Raw genomic sequence first — 23,888 nt, 5'->3', positions numbered from 1 at the left:
CCAAAGGACAGGAACATTTGTCTGTGTGCCAAGGACACTGCATACTACAAATCTCAATACATATGAACCATGCAATCTGTGTATCAATACATTGTAACAGATTTAGCTTTATTTATTACAATCCCTAAATAACTTAAAGAACTCTAAAGAAGATAAGTTAAACACTCAAATCAGAAAATGGGCATTTAGAGACAAAGTCATGTGTGTACCAGCTCGAATCTTTACAAGGAAAGTTACATAAAGAAGTAGACAACCTTAAGTGCTTCACTTTGGATTCTCTTTCACAAATGGATTACATGTAAACGGTTATTTCATTGCAGCTGTCTCACACCTCCTATAATTAATAACTTTTTTTTTTAATTTACCATTAATTAGGTACATAATTTGGTTAACCAAATAGTTTACATTACATTTAAGTGTAAAATATACTTTCAATACATTTTCTCATCCAACACTTCGATTTATAAGTTGCAATTTATATATACCAGTGATTATGTTTTTATATATTAATTCAATTTTAATTTTTTTATAAATACAAATATTTTTAATTAAATTTTTTATCCAATTGGACACTGAAAATTTTTACACTTAAAAGTTCTTATCGTTTAATTTTATCTGGTAAATGAAGTACTTATTATTTTGTTTACTTCTTTAGATATATATATATATTAAAAATGTGAAATTTTATTATAAATATAAAATAAAGTTGTGCATGTATTAATACCAATAATTTTCATAGCACTCATAATCACTCATTTAAGAAAAAAATTAAATGACAGAAATTTAATAAAAAATATAACAAATTTAATAGAAATTTGATAAAAGCTATTTATAATGAAATTAAAATTTAATTAAGGGTAGTTTTAATTCACATAATTTTCTTTTACTACTATCTAGATTTTTTTTAATGATATAATTAGCTAGAGGGTTTCTTTACCCACTTTGTTATTGTCTCTCGATTTCTTTCATATTGTTACCATCATGTTTTTCATTATTTACTTATTTTAACTATATATATATATATATATATATATATATATATATATATATATATATATATAGCCAATAAAACAATGTTTTTAAGAAAATTGTGATGCAATGACGAATATGTCAATTTTTGTCATGCAATTATTAATAGATCGATAAAATAAATGTATTAAATTTGAAAAGTGATAAAATATAGAATAAAAAAGTGTATAGTGTATCTGTGATAGAAAACTGTGATGGAAGTGGAAGAATCCACGTGAGATACTGACATTGGTGTGATATGATTGAAAGTATATTAAATTGTGAAGTTTAGTGAGAAAATTGTAATGCCTAGCTAAATTATGATGCTAGCTAGGTTAAAGTATCTGCATTTCATCATCTTAAGGACCTTCTAATAATCTTCACATGCCAACTATCATCATTTCTTCTCCAGCTATTCTGACATCATTGTCTTCCTCGCATGTTTCATAATATTTCATCTTTTTCTTTTATTTAACATTACTCACTCTTCAGTTTTAATTTCTTCAGTTTTTTACAATTTTTCTTTGCGAGTTTATCTTTATTAATGGTACGCAATTACTTATTAATTATCCGATAATTTTAGGTGAAAGATTTAATCTGACCAAATGAAGAAGAATAGTTAAAATAAGGGGAAAAACATAAGCCAATAATTAATGAAAATAGAAAATAAGAAAACTGTTGTGAAATAGTTCATATTTTAATATTGTACTACAATAGGACATCTTCAATTATTTCTTTTTCATGTGCCTAGCTTTACAGACATATTTATTATAGAATTTATTTCCATTGTAGTATAAAAGGGAGTCTTATTGGAAGGTGGCCCTGCTCTACTTTAAACTCCAACACAGTTTTTTTTTTAATAATTATGTAAAGTAATTGAGTGAAAGGGTGTATTAATAGTTAATTCCAACCCAAACAATAAATATAATAATTATATTTATGAAGGAATGCAACAAATATATAGTAAAACTTAAAAATCGTGGATAAGATATGATAAGTCAGTCACATTACCAAAAGCATTCAGTGTGTAAATTATGCTTCTTCTTTATTTAATTATTGAGCTTATTTAATTACTTAATGCTTGATAATTACTACTAATCCACGTCAATGATTGTTGGCAGAAGAAAACCAGAGGGAAGGTGAGGTAAATCTGAGATAATTTCTTGCTTCATAATTGCTTAACCGTGTAGAAGCAGTGCCACCACAGAATGACTTTCCACCCTGAATTCAAGCTCAAATTAGCAAACCAAACACAGTATATATTATAGATTGAATCACGTACCGTTACTTTCGGTTAAAGCTTATACATCATCAACGCAGCAACACTATATCCTTAGCTTCTTCTTCTTCCTTTCCTCATATAATAATCTCTTTCTGGGGCACACCACAGTAAGAAAGAAACAGAGATCAGTGCTTGCTTTGCTTAGTTAACGCTGTGAAGTTGCGTTCCACCTACTCTTTTTAGTCTCTTTATCTTTATTCTTCTTCTGTTCTAACGCCCCCACCCTACACCCCTCTCTCCCATCAACCTTCCTTTGCATTCTTTCTTTCTTTCTTTCTTTTCCTTTCTTCACTTTCTTCCCTTCTTCACCCTAACTCATTTCATCTTCTCCCTATGAAATGATTCACAAACACCACCCCGGTTGCACCATTCACCACCATGCCTACTTAGCCTACACCATCATTCACAACCTCAGAAGCCCCCACAGATTTAGGTAAGTGACCACAAAAGATTCATTCTTTTTCTGCCTTACAACTTATGGCATCATCCATTGCCACCTTCTTCAACAAGTTCCTTTATCTCCTCATCCTCTTGGTCCACCTTGGCTGCTTCATCTTCACCACCACCGCCGGAGGAAAAAAAACGCCACCATCAAAGAAACGCAAAATCTCACCCTCCTCCCCTTCCCACCCAAAATTCAAAACCCACAAAGCCCTGTCCTCTTCTTGGCATTTCATTAAACACCTTCTTTCCACCAAATCCTGCAAAACCCCCAAAACCGCCACCTCCCAATTATCCCCTCAATCTACCGCCCCCACCTCCACAACCTCCGTCTCCCCCGCAGCAGCACACTCCCTCATTTCACTAACACAACCCGACCCGGACAGAAAACAACCCGGGTCTTGTCCCGAATCCGACATTTCCGCCGACACCAACCTCTTCTTCCCTCTCCGCAACGACATCTTCCCCTGCACCGCCTGCGGCGAGATCTTCCAGAAACCCCACCTCTTGGAAACCCACCAAACCCTCAAACACGCGGTTTCGGACCTATCCGGATCCGACCCAGGTCACAACATCGTCCAGATCATCTTCAAATCGGGTTGGCCTGAATCCAAACCCTCCCCCACCATAACCCGCATCCTCAAGATCCACAACAGCCCAAAGATCCTCGCCAAGTTCGAGGAGTACCGCGAGGTCGTCAAGTCCAAAGCGGCGCGTAACGGATCCCTCACGCGCCGCCGCGACGAGCGCTGCATCGCCGACGGGAACGAGCTCATGCGCTTCCACTGCTCCACGTTTCTGTGCGACTTGGGACACAGTGGGGATTCGTCAATTTGTTCTCAGCAATTTTGTAATATATGTGGAATTATTAAGTCGGGGTTTTCCCCTAAACTCGACGGAATTGCCACGCTGTCCACCAGCTGGCGTGCACACGTGGCTATACCAGATGACGTGGAACGAGAATTCGGCTTCATGAATGTCAAACGGGCCATGCTCGTTTGTAGGGTCATTGCGGGTCGGGTTGGATCCGATTCAGACGACGCCGAAAAAGCTGATGGTGGTTTTGATTCGGTAATGGCGAGGTCAGAGACTGGAGTTTACACGCGGCTTGACGAGGAGGAGTTGTTGGTGTTTAATCCTAGGGCTGTTCTTCCTTGCTTCGTGATTGTGTATACTGTGTGACGTGATGTATTCAATGGCTGTGATGAAGATGATTATGTGAGCTCGGTCGATCCAACGTTGGATTGTAATTTTAATTTGGCTAAGTAATTTGTAGCTGAGACATGTTTTTTTTTTGGTTTTTCATAATCTGGGTTATTATTAGACCCTTGTGCACGAAATTTTGTGCATTAAATTGACACATTATGGTATAGAAATTGGTGTATCTAAGACTTTTCGTGAATTCCTCTTGGTTGTGTTATACTAGGTCTTTTTTTTTTATTTTTTTTTCTGTTCTTAGTTAATGATTTTCTTGAATTTGGTATCATCATTGCTTTTCCAACAGTAAAGTTTGTGAAAATTTTAAGGTTTTACCTGAGCAATTCTTATTTAACTAACGTTCTTTGGTTTGTTTGTTTCGTAGGTTTTGAATGATTCCTAACTTGTCAAAAGTTAAAAAGCGATTTCATGCAGAACAGGATGCCCTAATTTTCCATTCTTGTTTTTAATGAATGACTTGTTAGTTTCTTCTGAGAGGGAAAACGCTTCGTTTTGATTAGTTATGTCAACTAGTGGAACGAAGCCATAATTGAAACGTTGATTTTGAAGCATGCAGTGTTGGCGTATTTGTAAGGACTTCCAAGGCTTTTGCTATATGAAGAACATTTAGGTTTGATTTGCTTTCTCAACAACTTCACAATAACAAAGCACGTTGATTTTAAAAAGCTACGTGCATGTTTGGTTTTCTTCTTCTTGTAAGATTTTCGGGATAAAAAGAAAAATTATTTTCGAATATACATAGAAGAGTTTTATAAGGTTTCGGTAAGTGCATTTATATGTCAATTACTAGTATTATACATTCTTAACGTATGTTATGGGCACTGACGTTTATAATATTATAAACGTCGTCTATATGTTTGACAGGTAAGTGAAAAGTTATTTTATTTTTATTTTATTCGCAATCGGACCGTTATCGGATCATCTAATTTCTACTATCACGTACGAGATGTTTATACCTCGACGTGAAGGGAATGTGTTGGAAATCTCACATCGACCAAAGATAAAGTCAAATTATAATATATAAGTAAGGTACAAACCTTACAGTTTTGTGAGGTTGAGTTAGTCTTAAAAATCTACTTTCTAATAATTATACAGGATAACACGAACCCGCAAAGAGTTATCTCTCAGTTTTTTTGAGGACACAAACTTTGCAAACAATTAGATATTATAAATAATTAGATATAAAGTATATTATTATCAAATAACATAAAACCATTTTAATTTAATTAAAATTCTCGAATTCGAATACTAAATAATGTTTTCTAGACAATAAACTTTCTCACTGGCTCGGATAAATAACTAGATACAAAAAGAGCTAAAAGAAATTTCACAACCTAACACCAACAACTACTCTAGAATAATTTAATCGTGTGAAATTATATTCAAACACTTATTTATTTTATTTCTTGTATAATTTATGACATTAGTTAAAGAAAATCAAACACTTTATTTATTGGACCAATTATCTATGAATATAGTGTGGAAAAAGAGGAAAGGTTGTTTTAGACTTTTAGATAAATATTCCCTCTTTTGAAAGTTTGGCAAAGGAAAAAACTATGAAGTGTATCATGTGATCTTCTGACTTTACTCCCCAACCTAAATTTTATAAATATTTCAAAATTAAAAGTTGTCTGATAACTAGATAATTTTGGAGAAGTATTATATATTTTGATAATTAACTAATAAAAGAGTTTAATCAATATTGATAACCATTGAAAGCGCCAATTTCATAAAACATGTATGGTTATTAACAAAAGAAATGTTAACAAAAATAAAACATTTAATGCAAAATCACGTCAAAGAAAACACAAAAATAATTATAAGAATTGCTTTGAAGATTCAAGTTCAATAACATCACATGTTCTATAACATCCTTGGAAAACTTGCTCTCAAACACATGGTGAAATTTATAACTAAAAAATTCCCTTAACAATTGTTTTTTTAACATTATAGTTTATTATGTTCTATTTAAAAAAACAATTTTCTATTTCTTAAAAATTAAATTATACCTATTTCTTAAACAAGAGATTAAAAAAACTGTTTTAAAACATTTATTCTAAATTTGCTTCATTATTAGGATGCAGAAATACATACTGTTCCATTATTTTAGGTGTTTTTTTATATTTTTTATTTTCTAAACTATAAACCTAATTTATGGAGACCAAAAGAGGTAAAAGATTTTTTTTTTTCTCACACTTATAGCTTTAAATTACTCTGAAAATTTTCATCGATTATTTTCTCTTTTGGCTTCATAGATACCTTTTTTTATAGTCGTCTATTCAAAAACTGTCTTTTATTATATCTAAATAAGATTGATTATCTTAAAATAAGTTATCAATAAATTTAGGGTGTTGCTCCCTCCACCATCACTCCTTCTCCCTCCACCTCCCCAACTTTTTATAAAAAAAAATTAATTACAAAATAACCATTTTTAATTTTAACTCTATTTATTTACTTTAAAGTAAAACCCTACCCATTTATACTTTTCTCTCAATCTCACTTCCCAACTCTTTTTCTTTTTTTTTTCACATTCCCACCCCCTCCCACCCTACTATATCTGTTTCTTTTCATCTCCTATTTTTTATTTCTCTTCTTTCGATTTCTTCTCAAACTTATACATATTAATAAAAAATTTGTTCCTCAATCCAAACAAAAATCATTTACGGGGATTAAGTTAACGTAAAATTTTTTGTTGTTGTCTAAGATAGTTAATCAATCGCAACCAACAATGTTGTCTCGGTTTGGAAATAAAACAACACAAAGTTCAAATTCAACATTGTGCCCTGCTAAATCTTCAGAAATATGGGCACCCACTTCTGTGAGGTCTTTACCTCTTTCCTCCAGCCTTGCAGAAAATTTAACAGCCTGCTTTCCAGTATTAAATGGAAATGGTGACTTCAAAACGCTATGCAAAAACTGTTGTGAAAGTTCAAAACGTTCGCTGCTAGTGCCCCCAACCTGAGAAATGTTAATGTAATTAAACCCTTAGTAAAAACTTGGGCACACACACAAACTTAGGAAAGAGGCAAAGACCTCAGAGAAGTGGGTGCAAATATTTTCTGCGTGGCTTTCCTTCATATACTGTGTTTTCGTTGTTACCTTTCCCAAATTCCAAACACTCATTATTGCTGCCGCAAACGGAACCCAACAAGAAAGATAATAATGCTGCTTCTCAAATTAGAGATGGGATATGAGAAAAAATGGAGTTGGGGTGGGGGTGGGAATAAAAAAAGAAAGAAGGAGAGTTGGGACGTGGACCGAATGAAAAGTAAAAATAGGTAGGGTTTGAGTTTGTAAATAAATAAAGTTAAAAATAAAAAAAAGTTATTTTTGTAATTAAATTATTTTTTCAAAAACTAGGGGAGGTGGAAGGAGAAGGAGTGGTGGTAGAGGAGCAGCATCCATAAATTTATCCCGAAAAAAAAGATAAATTTTATCATAATATATTATAACAATATTCAATCATGCTTATAATCAAATTTATGAAATAAATCCATTTCACAACTTTTCCCACCAAAAACTTGATGAAATAGTGGGTTGTGCAATGCAATGATATGATCGCTTGCAATACTTAAACAATTATGGTAGATTTGCTTGAATAGCAAAATCTAATTAACCGCTTTATTCCTTAAATTGGACCGTCCATTATTTTTATTTCACACAATTTATTTACATTTTCGGATGTTTGTCAAAGAATAGCATCAGATCATTACTTCAAGAAAAAGAATAAGAAGAATACATCAAATCAAGAACAAATTACAAAATCTTTTACTGAAATTAACAGGCCATACAATATCTCAAGAATTACAATAAGTTTTAATAAAAAATCTATATAGTTATCCTATATTGTATTAATTCTTACACACTTCATATATAGGTTATTGTAACTTGTAAGGTATAATGTTATCAAGATATCTTGGCTCTTGCAAAGAGTACACCAGCAAAAAGACCTGAAAACAGAGTGCAACTTTTTGTTTCAGTAAGATCAAAAGGAAGCAGTCATTACCAAATAAAGAAAAAAGTGAAGTGATTCTTAATGAATTTACCAAACAAAATGCTGAATAAATTTGATACACTGAGAGGAACTTTGAACACCAAAATGCCAGCAATAGAGATTGGAATCTTGTTCAAGGAGCCTACAAGACTGTAAAACACACACAAATTCATTGGACAGAACTCAAATCACAAGAAACATCTGCAACAGTAAAATTTGGTAAAATGGTAAAGAATTTATCCATAAGAAATCACTGAACATATTCCTGTGCTACATCTCTGCATTATTGAATTTCTACTCCACAAAAGTACCTATAAGTTGTCGGGCCAGTTTGATGCAAGAACCACATTGAGGTGAAGCTGATGGAGAGTCCAATTAGTCCACTGGCTGTTGCAACCACCCAAAACATCGGCAGCTTAATGACGTCGCTGGAAATCCAGAGGAAAACAATGGTGAGGAGGTAAAAGGGATGATTGAATTCTGAAGAAGAGAAACACATTCACTCACGCATGTATTACATAATGCCACTCTCCAAAAAGGAGAATCAAGATGATGGCAAAAGGTAAGGACAATAAATTGTTCAGCAACACCATTGACACCTCTTTAAGAGATCCAGATTTTGTTGACTTTTTTGCTTCATCCATAACCCACCTAAGAGTAAGCTGCCACACAAAGGAAACCAGATAATCAAAGCTTGGATTGAACACAACTGAAATTTGATCCAATGAAGGTTCTCATTCTCAAAACCATCAATCCTGGCATCAAACTGATCAGAAGTTTCTTTAAAGAATTTAGACATGAAACGAAGGATAAATAGACGTACTGAATAGCTTGCAGTAAGAACACAGTTGATAATCTGCCAGGCATAACCAACTGTATCAAAGGAGAGATCTGTAATACCGGCACTGACAGCAGAGATAATCTGTATGAATTTTGTATTGAGAAGCAACAAATACTTCAGAAACTAAAATGAGCAATAGCTAATATGACTTATTAGCAATTTAGTGAACAACATGGACTGTTCAAGATTAATCATACAACTTGACCAATTAATGAGACTATCAGCATTTTCTTTTCCATGATTTCTGACATGATGAAGCAGCAAACGTTGTCGAATTAGTCAGACATACAAATGTCAGAACAAAGAGATGTTTCAAACACATTGCATTACCAAGGATTGTTGCATTTGCATCATGAAGTATCCAGCATGTTTCACCTTGACTAAACTAAAACTTACAATTATTTGAACTTACTGCTAGAAGTACATGAAGTTTTCATATAACAAGAATACAAGATGATTTAGTCATCCAATGGAGACAGTAGGTGTTAGAACACAGGGTCCTGACCTGTAACTAAACTCAACTTGTCTGAAAATAACAGCACATGAATACGTACGATCTAAGAGTGCCATTTACCATCATAAACATTGCTGTCCAAACTTTGGGATTCTGACGTTTCCGAAATAAATATAATTCTCCAATTGCCGTTAAGATGTTTGTCACGTTCTTGAGAATTGTCACCATGGCAACATTTATGTATTTCAAACTGAAAAGAAAAATGATCCAGAAGACGTAAGTGTAGATAGGAGCCACGATCATTAGCTAACACAGAGAGCAGTGGAGCAACAGCAAGATAGAACTAGTCCTTTCAAAAGTGTCTTACTAAGCAGGTTCAACATGTTCTTTGATGTTAACAAAGAAAATACCTATACATGCCTGAGACAAGCATGCCAATAAAGACCACATTGACAGGGATCCAGACCCTGATCAGCCTCCAGCTAAGCTTTTCAAGTGCAACTCTACCAGAGAGAGCCAAAAGAACAACAACCAGAGTACTGATAAAGTTCTGCAAAGTATAAGGAAGAATAATGATCACATAACTGCTGATTTTTCATTTACAACAGGCTCCAGGAAAGAAGTTAGGCACGAAGCAGTGAGACTATCGTTATTAAGAATTATAATCTGATAAGAAACTCAGAACCTCTTGCCATCATTTAACACTCTCACTGAGAAAGGAGAAGGATAAAGACCAGCTTACTTGATAAAGCATCAACGATACTCCCGCATTGAAATTATAACCTGATAGAACAATTTTGTTCAACATTATCATGGAGCAAGAAGAAATGCAATAAGCTGCTCCAGATATAAGAGGTCCAGACTTCTTGGCTGATCCAAGCAAATGATGTTTTTCCTCTTCATCAAGACTGACATTATCACTGATTGTAGCCTTATTTGCTTTCAGAAGAAATCTGCTTGTAAAGGTGAATGTATTCCACGTATTACTTAAGAACCACTATTATTTAATAAATCAACAATCATGGTATACAAGGTTAAACATGCACCCAAAATCCCACAATTTAGAACAAGATATTTCAACCACCCAAAAACCAGATCATATATCAGAACAATTGAGTGAGATGAATTCTAAATAACTGATATGAACATGAAGTCATGTGAGCAAAATTTACAGTGACAGAATAGAAACAAAGCAAATAAAGGAAAATGCACGAATGCATAGAGATTTATTTCACACCTATCATTCAAAGCTCTGCGTTCTGCGTTTGTAGCAAAGTTGTTGATTGACAGGTTTCCTTGTTTGCGAACTGTGTGCATGGCATTAGTCCTTTCGTCTAGTAATTTTTCCGATATCATGCGCTCCCCTAACCCTGGTTCTTCAGGGTCATGCTGATAAATAATGTCTAACTTAAAATCAGACGACATTTCATTAACCTGAACATAGGAAAAAGGTGAAAAAAAAAAGTCAGACAAGATGGAACAGTTACACTTTATGCAAATTCTCGAGTAGAGTAACGAGAAAATCACAAATTCAACAAAAAAACTATACAAAAATGTTGAGAAAAGTAACTTCTACACTACAAAAGAATGAAAATCTTGAAAGATGGTTTTAATTGATGTTTCACTCTCTGAACACAATATCTAAATTATAAATACAGTTTAAATCAAATAAGGGGGAGTACCTGAAAATATTTCCACCAACAAACAATCTACAATGAAGTTCATCGACTAGAAGAGCTATTTCATCTTCCAACACAAATTCATTTCATAGTTAAAAAAAGGATTTCAACCTTAAACCATGCGATGCCCCACGCAATTCTCAATTTCCAATAAAACAGTCACTACCACAGTTTGGAACAAAAGACCACGATGAAATGGAAGCGGCCATTCAGCAAATAAATGGGCACCAAAGCAACAAAAATAATGATTACAAAACGAAAACAGCAGCAAAAACAGGGGGAATTCAAAACCTCCAGAAAAAAGAAAACAAGTGGGGTTCTCACTTGTGCACAGGATAACTACCATACGCAGAGTGTCCGCAGTGAGATCATTCAAAAAGATTCAAACTTGAACTAAATGACGAGTGTCCACATGGAAAAAAAAAAGGTGGGAAATTTTCCAGGGGAATGGAGAACCCGCACTTACTACCCAGTTGCGGAAAAAGGGAACTGACGAAGTAAAAGTTGAAACTTTTTGAAGAACACGCAAAGGGAAGAGCAATTAAGGTGATAGTGTGAAGCGGAGGTTCCATGTGGGAGAGAAGCGGTAATGAAGTAGAATAATGAAGATGGAGCGGATTCCCAGGGCTCCCAAGTCAACCTGAATGAAGGTGCCATGAAGATGGCTTGAAGAAGAAGTGAAGTGAGTGAAATGAAAGAAGGGTAAATGGGTTTTCGTATGAATCAATGTAACCATTTCATGGTTTTTCCTTTCTTTAAGGAATACAGACGTGCCAACGTCACATCCACAAACTCCTCAAACCTTAAACTTTTCCATTCTTTGAAATGGACACCTCCAACTTGAATTTTTTTATCAGCAAATAAAATTAATGAAAATTATAATCAAATTAAAAAGAAAATACTATGACTAAATTAAATAACTGAACGAAGATAAAGACTAAATTAAATAACTGAACGAAGATAAAGACTAAATTAAATAACTGAACGAAGATAAAGACTAAATTAAATAACTGAACGAAGATAAAGACTAAATTAAATAACTGAACGAAGATAAAGACTAAATTAAATAACTGAACGAAGATAAAGACTAAATTAATATTTAAACCTGAAAAAATCACTATTGCTAGCACAGAGACATTCTTAATAAATCATAATAACAACCCGTCTGCATTAAAATACATAGGTAAACATAAAACTAATATATAAATGAGTGCTCAACAAAAACAGTTTGTATTTTTATGCAAGCTATGTAGTCCAAGGTCTCAATGTTGATATTTAGGCATTTCTACTATACTGATTTACAAAACATGATGTATTTATTGGGTTTACGAAAACCTTCCTCCATTGGACAAAACACTCCACAAGATAAGAAAATTATTAAGGTTTAAAGTTAATTACTAAGAGTATGATAAATGTTTTTTTCAAACACAAAACTCTATTAACAATAGTTTCATTGACTAATTTTAAGATTAAATTTGGATATTTCCCAATTCTTATTTTTTTTTCTGTGAACATATTCTATAAATTTAAAAAATATATATATCCAGAATTTATGTTCAAATTTTAATCATTAATATGTTTTATATAGTTACTAAAGAACCCCGGAAAAATGGAAGTCCCGTTGATATAAATTTTTCTGAACAAAATTAAATTATTAATTAAATATCTATTAATAACATAATCTGTAATGGGAATAGGTAGCTTTGTCATACATTACATCATATTGTTGATATAATAAATTATACTACTGAAATTTAATTTTATCCAACAGAAAAATTATACCAAAAAATATGATTTTATGACATAGATCTTTTAACTTAAATTCCCTTTTATTAATCTCCTTAGTTTCATTTGTGTACAAATAGATAAATAAATTTTTATAAAATCAAAATTATACATTATTGACACCAAAAGTTTGTTTAAGTTTTCTTAATAAAAATACCACTTTTCCCACTTAAATGAAAGAGAGTTGCTCCCTCCACCACCACCAACCGCTCCCTACACCTCCTCATATCTTATTTGTCCTTCTATAAAATGGATCCGTTTCATGTTGACATCCATAACATCCATTTACAATTTTATATTTTAGTTTATTATTTTTATTTTTAAAAAAAAACTTCAGTGACCACATCCGTTTAATAGATTTTTAAAAAGTTTTTTATTTATTATTTAAATAATAATATATAAATTAAAATAATAATAATTATTTTATTAAATAAAATAAAATTAACTTATAAAAAATTAAATAATAATTTTTAAAAAATTAAACAATATTTATATATTAATTTAAAACATAAAAAATTAAAAAACTAAAAACTAAAAAACAAAAAAAAGGTAACGGATGTTGCCACATCTGGCACATCCGTTTTCATATATTTATAAAAGAATATTTAATTATTATTTAAATAATAATACATAAATTAAAATTAATAATAATTATTTTATTAAATAAAATAAAATTAATTTATAAATAATTAAGTAATAATTTTAAAATAATTAAATTATATTTATATATTAATTTAAAACAAAAAAAATAAAAAAGATAAACTAAAAAACAAAAAAAGCAACGGATGTCCCCACATTAACGGATGTGACACATCCGTTTTAATATAATTATAATAAATTTTTTAATTATTATTTAAATAATAATACATAAATTAAAATTAATAATAATTATTTTATTAAATAAAATAAAATTAATTTATAAATAATTAAGTAATAATTTTAAAATAATTAAATAATATTTATATATTAATTTAAAACAAAAAAAATAAAAAAACTAAAAACTAAAAAACAAAAAAAGGCAATGGATGTCGCCACATCTGTTAACGGATGTGGCATGTCCGTGGAAGAATTTTTTCTTCAACGGATGTTGACATCCGTTGAAGAAAAGAGAAGGGATGTAGGATATTTTAAAATATAAAAGATAGTTTTGGAATTTTAAAAAAATGTGGTGGTGCAGGGAGCAAAGTGGGGTGGTGTAGGGAGTAACCCTCTAAATGAAAATATGACACACATAGGCCCAAATGAATCCACCAGCCCAAAATTCTATTTTTGGGTTCCTTTCTGGGGCTACATTACTGATGGGAATTTCTTGCTGCACACCCATATTTACTTCTTGCACCTTCCCAGTCTTAAGTGAAATGATTTAGATTTTCAAATTCATTGTACAATTTAAAATATAAATTATATAATTTAGAATTTAAATTTACATTTCATTTCAGATTATACCATTCTATAGATTATTCAATTTAAAATGTAATTTACATCTCAAATTATTTTTCAAATTTATATTACAAATTATATAATTTAAAATGTAAGTTTAAATTATAAATTGTATAATTCGGAATATAATTTACCTTTTAGATTTTCTTCCAAATCTATATAACAGATTGTAGGATCCAAAATACAAATTTACATTAAAATTAAAGTATTTGATATTTATTTATTTTTCATTATATTATTGTGTCACCTACTTTATACAAAATTGAATATTCAACTTCTTTTAAATTTTTAGTCTTTCTCTTAGTACATACTTTTTAAACTAAACCTACTTTCTCTAGCACTCACATAATACTTAATAAGTCTAACATTTTTTGAATATTTTTACAAAACTAAATCCTGAAATATTTTTATTTATTTTATGTTATCATCAATATTAATTTATGAAAAAAATAAAGAAAAAAAAACTAAAAAAAGTTAATATTTAATTCATGTGATGGAAGTATTTATTACACATCACATGTAATTACTACTACAAGAACAATTGATATTACTGACGGTTAAAATTTGTCGATAATATGTAAAATTTGTCGGTAAATTAAAATTATTGACGATAAAAAATTCGTTGATAAAACTATTGTCGGTTAATTTTATCGATAATTTTTTTTTCCATCAGTTTTATCAACATATTTTTCCATTGATAGTTATAGACGAAAAAATTTTGTCAGTAAATCCGTCGGTAATTACCGACAGAAAAATCCATCGATAAATCTATCGGTAAATATCGTGATTTGTTTTATCTTTTTCCTCCGCTCTCCTTCTTCCGCTCTTTTTTTTTTTATTTTTACCAATACAAAAGATTGAACACATTAAAGGCAATGATAAACTTTGGTGTTGGTCGAACTTAGAGCAAAGCGTGTGGTAATAGTAGTGTGAGGTGGTGACTGAATGGAGCGGGCCCTTGTTGAACGAAGATGGAGGTGATCTTGATTTGTAGCTACAATAGAGTGGAAGAGAAGAAAAAGATGATGGAAGATGGAGAAGAAGAAACTCCTCGCGCAAATGAGGAAGAAATGCGAGAGAGAGAGAAAGAGAGAATATATAACGACAATGTCTCACGTATAGAGAGAAAAAATGGACGAGAAAATTTTGGTTTGTTTTACCAGCATATTTTACAAACAAATTTTTCATTATATGTGAAATATACACTATTGACAAATTTTATTGACGAAAAAAATCTATCGATAAATAAAAAATGAGCAGAAATTTTTTTACTATTTTTGTAATTAAAATATGCATTATTGACAAATTTTACTAATAAAATAAATTCGTCGATAATAATTTTGTCGATAAAATCATTCATAACATTTGAAATTTTTTGAAATTTTGTAAATAAAATTCATCGATAATGTTAATTTATCAACAAACATATTTCCATCAATATCATTCCATCGATAAGTTCAGAAACTTTTGTATTAATTTATATTTAACTGAACAAACTATGAAACAAATGAGAAAAAACTTATTATATATAGGATCGAGAAAAGGCATGTGTCATTTCACGAATAAACTTTTTTTATTTATCTGCGTGACGTAGTTGTTGTAAATCATAATTAATATATAATGATCTATTACATGAGTTGTTACGTAAGTAAAAGTTGTAATCTTACCTAAAACTTCCATGTCATCACTCCTTTCCAAAAAGTTTGAATTAATTAACATAAAGACATATAGTAAAGAAAATGACTGAATATAAATAAAATTGCATAAACAATAGCTTTAGTTGTAGACAAATCAAACAACACATCAAAATTATTTAATCACCTCCATATAAGTTCTTATCTAAACTAATTACAGCACAAATGTTGCATTTTTTTAATTATTGAAATTGGCGAAATTTTCAAAAAGTATGAAAATGGATAAGTCATGTATGTCTGGTACGATTTTATTAAGAAAAATCATATAAGTCTGACACAAATTCTGGCTTTTATATCATACACTGAAGCCATGTTAAATTAACACAATTTTTTCATAAGATATGAACAAATTGACACAATTTACCTATTTCCATATATTTCTTTAAAAAAAATTGACTTATTTCAGTGATCTTGAGAAACAAAATTACACTGATTTCGTGCTGTTGCTTTATCTCTTACTCTTAATAGATTACTAGCTTGATTTATAATTTTATTGTAGGTCTATGATTTGGTGCATCTTAAGTACTCTTATGACAGTTTTTAATGTAGGGAAATAAGATATGTTACATAAAAAGAGTTAAATAAAACATTGAATCCATGATTATCTAATGATTTCAATCTTGACACTCTCAAACTTGAAAGAAAAAGGATAAACGATCTTGGTAACAAAAAGAAGTTTTTTTAACCCTTAAGAGACAGTATAAAACAGCCAAACAACGTGGCACTATAATATATATTCATAGTAATCCACTATGTACTAACAACATAGTTTATTATTCCAAAATCTACCAAAATATAAAAGCCATAGACTAAACCATCTTAAGTTAAGATGTTCTTACTGTGCAAAAACTGACAATTAGAAAAAACGAATTCTGCTATATCCCTATCCCTCTTTCCCATAACCAATTTTGCTTCGCAGTTCCATGAGAGAGACAGACATCAAAACCTATAGGAGTCCTTTTAGAGAGGAAAAGACTCTCATCAAAGGACATTTGTGAGTTTGAATGAACAACAGATCCTGATTGAGTGAGTTCAGTGAGAAACTGACTATTGTTACTGCTTTGATGATGATAACCATTAAAGCCTGCAGAAGAGTTGTTCAAAGTTTTGGTCTGCTTAACAGATTCAGCAATGACATTGTTTTCATCGAAAAATTGTTGCATGAAGGAAATCTCATCATCATAGGTCTCAGACATTAGTGAGAAATTGCTGTTGGTGGCAATATCAGATAACTGTTGTGATGCTAATGTTTGTTCCACAGAGGTATTTGAAGTGTTGCTTAGAGACAGACTTTTGATGTAGTCTTGCAGAATAGAGGACAATGGCTTTCCATTTCCCATTCCTGCTCTTTTGTTCTTTCTTCTTGAGTTTTGTCTCCTCTTTGTGGCATTCCAATGGTTTTTTATTGCATTTTCGGTTCTTCCTTTTATCTGTTTAGCAATTTCTGCCCATCGATTTCCAAACTCGGCATGATATTTTACTAAGATTTTTTCTTCTTCTTCACTCCAAGCATCTTTCTGTAATATCAAATACACACAAAAATTATAGTTTAAAAATTGTACGATACAAAAATAAATTTATATTAGATAAATAAAAGATAGTCCGAATAAAAATTATTTTCTACAGAATTTAAAAAATAAAAGCTAATTTATATTTGCTCATTTTCATGAAATCTTTATTCTCAAAAAATGTATAAATATTGGTTTTATAGAAGCGGTTTAAAATTACTTTTTATTGTAATCATATTTGCACATTTAGAATTTTATTATTTTAAAAAGTTGAAATTAATATATATATATATATATATATATATATATAGAATTTGTTTAAACTTAAAAATAAAGGAAATTTTAAAAAATAAATATGCAAAATAAGTGATTTTTATTAATGTAGAAATTATTTATGTTTATAATTGTATTTTTTTTGTTTTATAAGCTTACTTTGATAAATTATTAAAAATAATTTATATATTTATAAAAGGGTTTTTAATTTATAAATTTTTAGTTTAAACATTAAAATAAGTAAATAAACAGTTAAAAGGGAGATTTTTCCTCAAAATAATCATAAAAAATAAGTAAATAATTAATTATTTTTCTATATAAATAGTGCTAATATAATATAAATATTTTCATATTTAAATTAAATAAAAAATAGTCAGAGTACTATTTAAACTAATTAATATTTTAACTTAATAAGAGAAGTTTTTGATATTATTAGAAATAAAATTATCAAATTGTTAAAAGCAGTATTAGGTAATCTTAATCATAGAAGTTTCAAAATTATTAAGAATAAAATTAAGTTAATAAGTAAGTGTTGTGACTTAATCATAGGAGTTTTTACTATTATTAAGAATAAAGTTATCGAAATGTTAGAAGCAATAATGCTATAATTTTAGGAAATTTTATGAGACAAACATTGACCAAAACAGGAATATATGAATGTCTAATCCAACCAGTTTTAATCTTTATCCATGTTTATACGCATACAGAAAAGGAAATATATGGAAAGTGATCCATTTGAAAATTCGAAATAAACCTTGAAAAAACTGAATCTATGCCCAGATACTTCGTCATTAACACATCATATGTTGAAAATTTCTTGTTTTTCTTTTTATCAACTTGAAAAACCCTTGTTAGACAGACTAATTTTGAGGTTTCTTTTGTTCTAAAAAAACCAGAGAAATATACACTGAAGCTGATCGTTCAAATAACATAACCCTAGGGCATGGTTTTTTTCTCACTTCTTCTAAGATTAAACTTTCTTAAAATACACAATGGAAATAAGTAAAAATTATAAAAAGAAATAGCATAAAAATTAGCAGGAAGATCAAGCGACTAATTGACATACCTTAATATCAGGACGCAGATGATTATGCCATCTCTCTCTACACTGCTTCCCAGCCCTTCCATCCAACTTTTCTGCTATCTGAGACCATTTCCCTGTACCATGTTGCTTCACCAACTTTACCAGTTTCCTTTGATCACAGCAATAACAAACAAGATATCAGAAAACAGTTCATAAATGAAAAGGATGCAGAAAAGGGTATTGATTATTCTCATGATTTATCAACCTGTCTTCTTCTTCAGTCCACTGGCCTTTGATCCAAGGTACAGAAGACCCTTCCTTAGGTTTTCGTCCCACCCCTTTTCTGTTCTTTCCCGACACAAGCAAATCTTCTTTCAAACACAGTGGAGGTACTTGTTGTGTCCAATTCAGACCTTCCACTTCATTTGCTAAAAGCTTTTCAACAAAGTTCACTTCCCTACCACCATTATGCCAAAAAATGTTGTAGTTTGAGCCACCAAAACCATCCAAAACACTTGCATGGATATTGTTTGCAACATTCTGTGGCTGTTGCTGAGAGGAATGGCTCTGTTGTCCCCACAAAAACCTCTCTATGGCTGTCAAAGGAGGACCAACAGAAGACTTTGAAGGGTTAGATCCATTAACTGGAATAATGGCACCACCTCCTCCTATGTCTTTCATGAAAGATATATAATGGAGAAAGATATCAGAAAGGGAAAGAACTTTGTTTATGGTAAGGTCTTAAGGGATTTTGTGAGGGGAAAAAATGGTGGATAAACGATGGTTATTATATTATACACATTTGCATGGATTAGAAAACAAGGTTTATGCACTATTTATTCAAAAATTACGAGTTAGAGATGGTGTAACTCCTCGACTTCCATTGGACTAAGGAAGAATCTGCTGTATTAACTTAACCTTTTATTTCACTTTATAATGTGTTTTAATTCTAGATTCACTTTTGAATTTTTCTACAAATTTGGCTTATGAAAAGTTGTTGAATATTTTAATAGTAGGTGTAATTGATATTAAAATGTTACTTAATATTCTTAATGGGCTAATTAATTGCGATAATGGCATAATTAGAGTTAATTTTCAATTTAAGTCATTATTCTTCTTACGTATTATATATTTAAAATCATTAAAGGCTGTAAATTTTTGTTTACATTTTTTTCGGAATTTTCTTGTTCAAAATAACTAGGAATATAGGTTTGCGCACAATAATTCTTTGGGTATATTGCAAATGGTGACATTCTTAGAGTAGATTGAGTTAAGTAATTTGTAAATTTTAGTGAACACGTATATGAACAGACTCAAGTATATTCTGAATTTTGTTTTCAAAAATTTATTCTCTTTTGAGTTCTTTTTCAATTTATATGTTTGACATAATAATTTAGAAATTAAAAATAATAGAAAGTAAAACGTAGGGTACATATTTTCTTTTTGTCAAGGGTTTTTTTTTTCAAATTATCCAGCCTAATATATTTATGTTTATTCAATTCACATTGAAGAAAAGTATTGAGATTCAAGAGGAAATAAAACATTGAGAAATGCCAGCATATCTTCCTTGTCATGTGGAAGTGAAATGTATATGATCAAGTACTTGTGTAAAATAAGTTTGGTTATGTTTATAACTTTTAGGGTATTTTTAATAAAATTAGTTGAAAAAGGTAGATGAAAGTTTAAAAAAAATAAAAGTTAAAATAGTATTTGATAAAATTAGTTAAAAGTTTAAAATATTTTAGTAAAAATAAAAACAAATAATTGAATAATATATGTGTGTTTCGTCTAAATTATGTTAAAACTATAACATGAGCAATATGTAAAAAATTGTTAAAAAAAGTCACCTTACTAAACGTAAATGAAATAATTTTATCTACCAATTCCATTTTTGCTTCATCTATAATCGAGATCAAATATTCTATACCCTTTGTAAATTACGAATTATCTTTATAATCTTTTAACAAAGTAAATTGAAATTACTTATTTCCTTTTTATTTTTTGAATATTTACATCTAAATTAAATTAAAAAGATAACTATGACGAATTAGTTAAAGATAAATAATAGTCGGCTTAAATATACTTTTAATCCTTTAACATTTAAACTGAGGTTACTACTTTCTTTTTATCATTTAATTACAAATTTTATTTTTAAGTCCTTCAATTTTTTTAAACCTTATTTTTGGTCTATAAGGTTAAAATGAAAATATTTCGAAAGTTATATTAAATTTTTGTTATCTCTCACATTATTTAGAAGAAATATATTTGGTTTGTATATTCATAAAAAGGATAAGATTTTGTCTGTTTGAAAATTTCACATTAAGTAATAATACAGTCAAATTATAATATGTAGACAAATATATATAAATCCCATTTTAATAAATTTAATTTTAAATATTAAATTAATATTATTTCTTAAGGTGAAGAGATATATTAAAAATTTAACATCAATTAAAAATATAATCAAATTATATATATATATATATATATATATATATATATATATATATATATATATATATATATATATATATATATATATATATATATATACATATATACTTCTTTTTATCTCTTACCTATCTCTCTCCATCCAAAAAATGACAATTTATTCAGAACAAGCTGAGGGATCTCCACTCACCATTAATCGTAGTTGACGCATTAAGTAAACATCACTATTCCTAGAGAATAAAAATAATACGAATTTTTAATCGGAGGATTAGAAGAAGTTATATCTATAATTTAAAAGACTAGAAGATAAATAGATCTTTAATTAATTTTTAAAAGTTTCCATTCATTCAATCGAATAAAAAAATATATTAAATGTACCACTATTTGTCACATAATTGTTTTTGTGTAGTCTAATAAACTAAAATTATATTTAGAAAATTATATTTGGAAGAAATAAATATTAATCCTTTAGTATAGACGGTTAAAAACATGTTCAGAATATAATTGATTAGAACTACCTAAAACATAGTTCTTGAATACTTTTTATCTAGTTTTCAGATTATCAGCCCAAACGTATTTAGTTATTGAACTTAAATATTACAAAGTTTTTAAGACTATAAAATTGAAGAAAGTAATGAATAATTAAAGGATTAATAACCAAAATTATGGAAAAAATCATTTATCAAAATTACTATTTTTTCAAAATATAGAAACCGAAATTATGATTAAATATTTTTGCTATTAATTTCTGATATTCTTTTATTTTTCAGAAAACAGCATATAGTTTTAAATGGTTAATGGAATTACAGGGCTTTCCTGATTTAAAAATGATGACTTGCAAAGTGTTTAGCAAGACTCATAGTCCAACTATGTAGCTTCTAACAAATTCTCCATGTCTCTCTCTTCTTTTATATTTAAATATCATTGTAATCTTTTTTTTCCATTTATATTTATAAGAATTATGTGAATTCTTTAAAAAAAACTTTTGAATTCTTTAAATGGTTGATTGAATTTTTATATTTATAAGAAAATTTGTGAATTCTTTAAATAAAAATTATTGCAATAAATATTAAAACAAATTCTTATTTTATTTATTTTCTTTTTCTTAAGGATAAAAAAATAATAAAGTGTAGTACTTAAAAATCGTGACAATTTTATTATTTAAAAAGTTATATTATAAATAAAATTTCTATTAAATGAGTTTAATTATATGAAAACTACCATCTTTCTAAAATCTTTTTCTAAAAATTTATCTGTCTTTTCTTTAAATATCTGAACTCATCTTTTGTCTTTTGAAGATCAAATACTTTAGGAATAATACTACACATTTAACATATCATAATTCAAAATATAATAAATTCACTTTTTATTCTTTTTTGAGTTAGGACAGTATTTTAAGTTGCATGTGGTTATTTAATCCATGCATATGATTTAAAATAGTTTAAGGTGAATCTTTATTTACTTGTGATCATGAGGATGTGTTTTAATATTTGATAAGGTTTTTTTTTATGTAGTTAGAACATTATATGAGAACTCAAGCTTTAGGAACAACCTTTGCGTAAAGGTTATTTTCTACACTAGGTAAAGGAAGCTAGTTAGATTTAAATATTAATGCTATGTGATGAAATTGAATTGTGTGATTGTAGAAGGTTAAGTGAGACATTCATTCACTAAGTGAGAATTTTATTTATGAATTTGTAAATATAATCTTTAAATGTGGAATGTGAATGTAGTGATTCCTAGGATAGGAACACTACTATGTAGTGATGTGCAAAGTATATTGATGACAAAGATCGTAATAAAATTATCCTGACTCTACTAGTATTGGACTCATATAGAGGAAGATACCTAGTCGAAGGAGATTAATATCTAAAGTTTTGGTGTATTTATAGAATTTACCATGTCATACCCTAACATGTGAAGCTTGGAGCATGATGTATAAATTGCGAAAGGATGGATGATTATTATGAAATGATTCCAATTTTATAACTAGTATGATTTAAATAAATTGTAGCTTATCATGTGTTGTTTATTGTGGTTGTGGTATTCAGTTGCAATGTTTGTGTTTTTCATGAGAGTACAGGATAATGCAGTGACAAGAGAGGATGAACATTGAAGCTTCCTTGAGTGTGAGAAGTTACTCTTCTGTGTAGTCTTTAGCTTAGATGTATATATAATTATATTTTGTAATTGAATTATCCTTACACTAACACAAAAAATTGTCTTTGATATCAAATGATCTATGTCTGAATAAAAACAATAAACATAAAAAATGTGTAATGATACTTTTGTAAATAAGTAAAACGATTTTACTATCATATCATTCATGGACTCACATAAACAAGATAATTTAGGTCAAAGTGTTCAATTACATTCACATGTTCTCTCCTTATTTTCATTTGTGAAAAAACATGTTGAAATGCTCTTCGAACTTAAGACTTCATCTCTGGTGAATGGTGGTGATTTGATGGTATCTTTTGAACAAGTCTTCTCGTTTAGTGATGGACATCTCATGGGAAGTATTTCTACCCAATTGGTTTCATCATTGAGATTTGTATACTAAAGTTTCTATTTGTATTTGTAACTTGAAACGTAAACATAAAACAAAAAAGAAAAACTCTAAACACTTAGAAAACAAAGACAAATAATAAGAAAATATTATTTTGAAAAGTTAAAAGTATAAAAGAGAGAAAAGATGAAAGCTTTATAAAACAAAGAATACCTATATGATTCAAGTCACTAGCACACTAAGCTATTTTTAGGAAAGAGTGTTATACACACAGTTGTACATTACTT

The 23,888-nt window shown here is 29.5% G+C and overlaps 3 protein-coding genes across 6 annotated transcripts; 1 reads left to right on the top strand and 2 right to left on the bottom strand.

The window, feature by feature from the left end:
• The first annotated feature begins 2,324 nt into the window (after positions 1-2,324).
• Positions 2,325-4,133, top strand: LOC108341815 (uncharacterized). The gene has a single exon (XM_017579467.2). The coding sequence runs from the start codon at positions 2,768-2,770 to the stop codon at positions 3,911-3,913; it is 1,146 nt and encodes a 381-aa protein (XP_017434956.1). The 5' UTR covers positions 2,325-2,767; the 3' UTR covers positions 3,914-4,133.
• A 3,560-nt stretch (positions 4,134-7,693) lies between these two features.
• Positions 7,694-11,694, bottom strand: LOC108342204 (GDP-mannose transporter GONST2). 4 transcript variants are annotated; one of them, XM_052879404.1, is made up of 10 exons: positions 11,384-11,694; positions 10,476-10,672; positions 9,981-10,191; positions 9,649-9,788; positions 9,359-9,488; positions 8,767-8,865; positions 8,451-8,605; positions 8,255-8,371; positions 7,996-8,093; positions 7,694-7,899 (listed from the first exon to the last, which is right to left on the bottom strand). In XM_052879404.1, the coding sequence occupies exons 2-10, from the start codon at positions 10,661-10,663 to the stop codon at positions 7,856-7,858; spliced, it is 1,182 nt and encodes a 393-aa protein (XP_052735364.1). In that variant the 5' UTR covers positions 10,664-10,672; positions 11,384-11,694; the 3' UTR covers positions 7,694-7,855. The 4 variants fall into 4 exon arrangements, with proteins under 4 accessions (XP_052735364.1, XP_052735363.1, XP_017435417.1 ...); XM_052879403.1 differs by having other exon boundaries at positions 11,242-11,693; XM_017579928.2 differs by having other exon boundaries at positions 10,921-11,692.
• Positions 11,695-16,711: 5,017 nt separating this feature from the next.
• On the bottom strand, positions 16,712-19,322 carry LOC108341481 (transcription factor MYB119-like). Its single transcript, XM_017579157.1, has 3 exons — positions 18,907-19,322; positions 18,684-18,810; positions 16,712-17,353 (listed from the first exon to the last, which is right to left on the bottom strand). Exons 1-3 carry the CDS (start codon positions 19,320-19,322, stop codon positions 16,712-16,714), a joined length of 1,185 nt encoding a protein of 394 aa, XP_017434646.1.
• Positions 19,323-23,888: the final 4,566 nt, after the last annotated feature.

The sequence above is a fragment of the Vigna angularis genome, chromosome 6, assembly GCF_016808095.1.
Source record: "Vigna angularis cultivar LongXiaoDou No.4 chromosome 6, ASM1680809v1, whole genome shotgun sequence".
Classification (NCBI taxonomy): domain Eukaryota; kingdom Viridiplantae; phylum Streptophyta; class Magnoliopsida; order Fabales; family Fabaceae; genus Vigna; species Vigna angularis.
The sequence above is the reverse complement of the archived record's forward strand: the minus strand, read 5'-3'. Positions and strand labels throughout refer to the sequence as shown.

Coding starts and splice junctions, on each gene's coding strand:
- LOC108341815 (XM_017579467.2), top strand. CDS start 2,768: ATGGCATCATCCATTGCCACCTTCTTCAACAAGTTCCTTTATCTCCTC.
- LOC108342204 (XM_052879404.1), bottom strand. CDS start 10,663: ATGTCGTCTGATTTTAAGTTAGACATTATTTATCAGCATGACCCTGAA. Junction 9,489..9,648: donor CTTGTCTCAGGCATGTATAG/GTATTTTCTTTG, acceptor TTTTCTTTTCAG/TTTGAAATACATAAATGTTG. Junction 8,094..8,254: donor ACTGGCCCGACAACTTATAG/GTACTTTTGTGG, acceptor TGTGTTTTACAG/TCTTGTAGGCTCCTTGAACA.
- LOC108341481 (XM_017579157.1), bottom strand. CDS start 19,322: ATGAAAGACATAGGAGGAGGTGGTGCCATTATTCCAGTTAATGGATCT. Junction 18,811..18,906: donor TGGACTGAAGAAGAAGACAG/GTTGATAAATCA, acceptor CTGTGATCAAAG/GAAACTGGTAAAGTTGGTGA. Junction 17,354..18,683: donor ATCTGCGTCCTGATATTAAG/GTATGTCAATTA, acceptor TTGATATTACAG/AAAGATGCTTGGAGTGAAGA.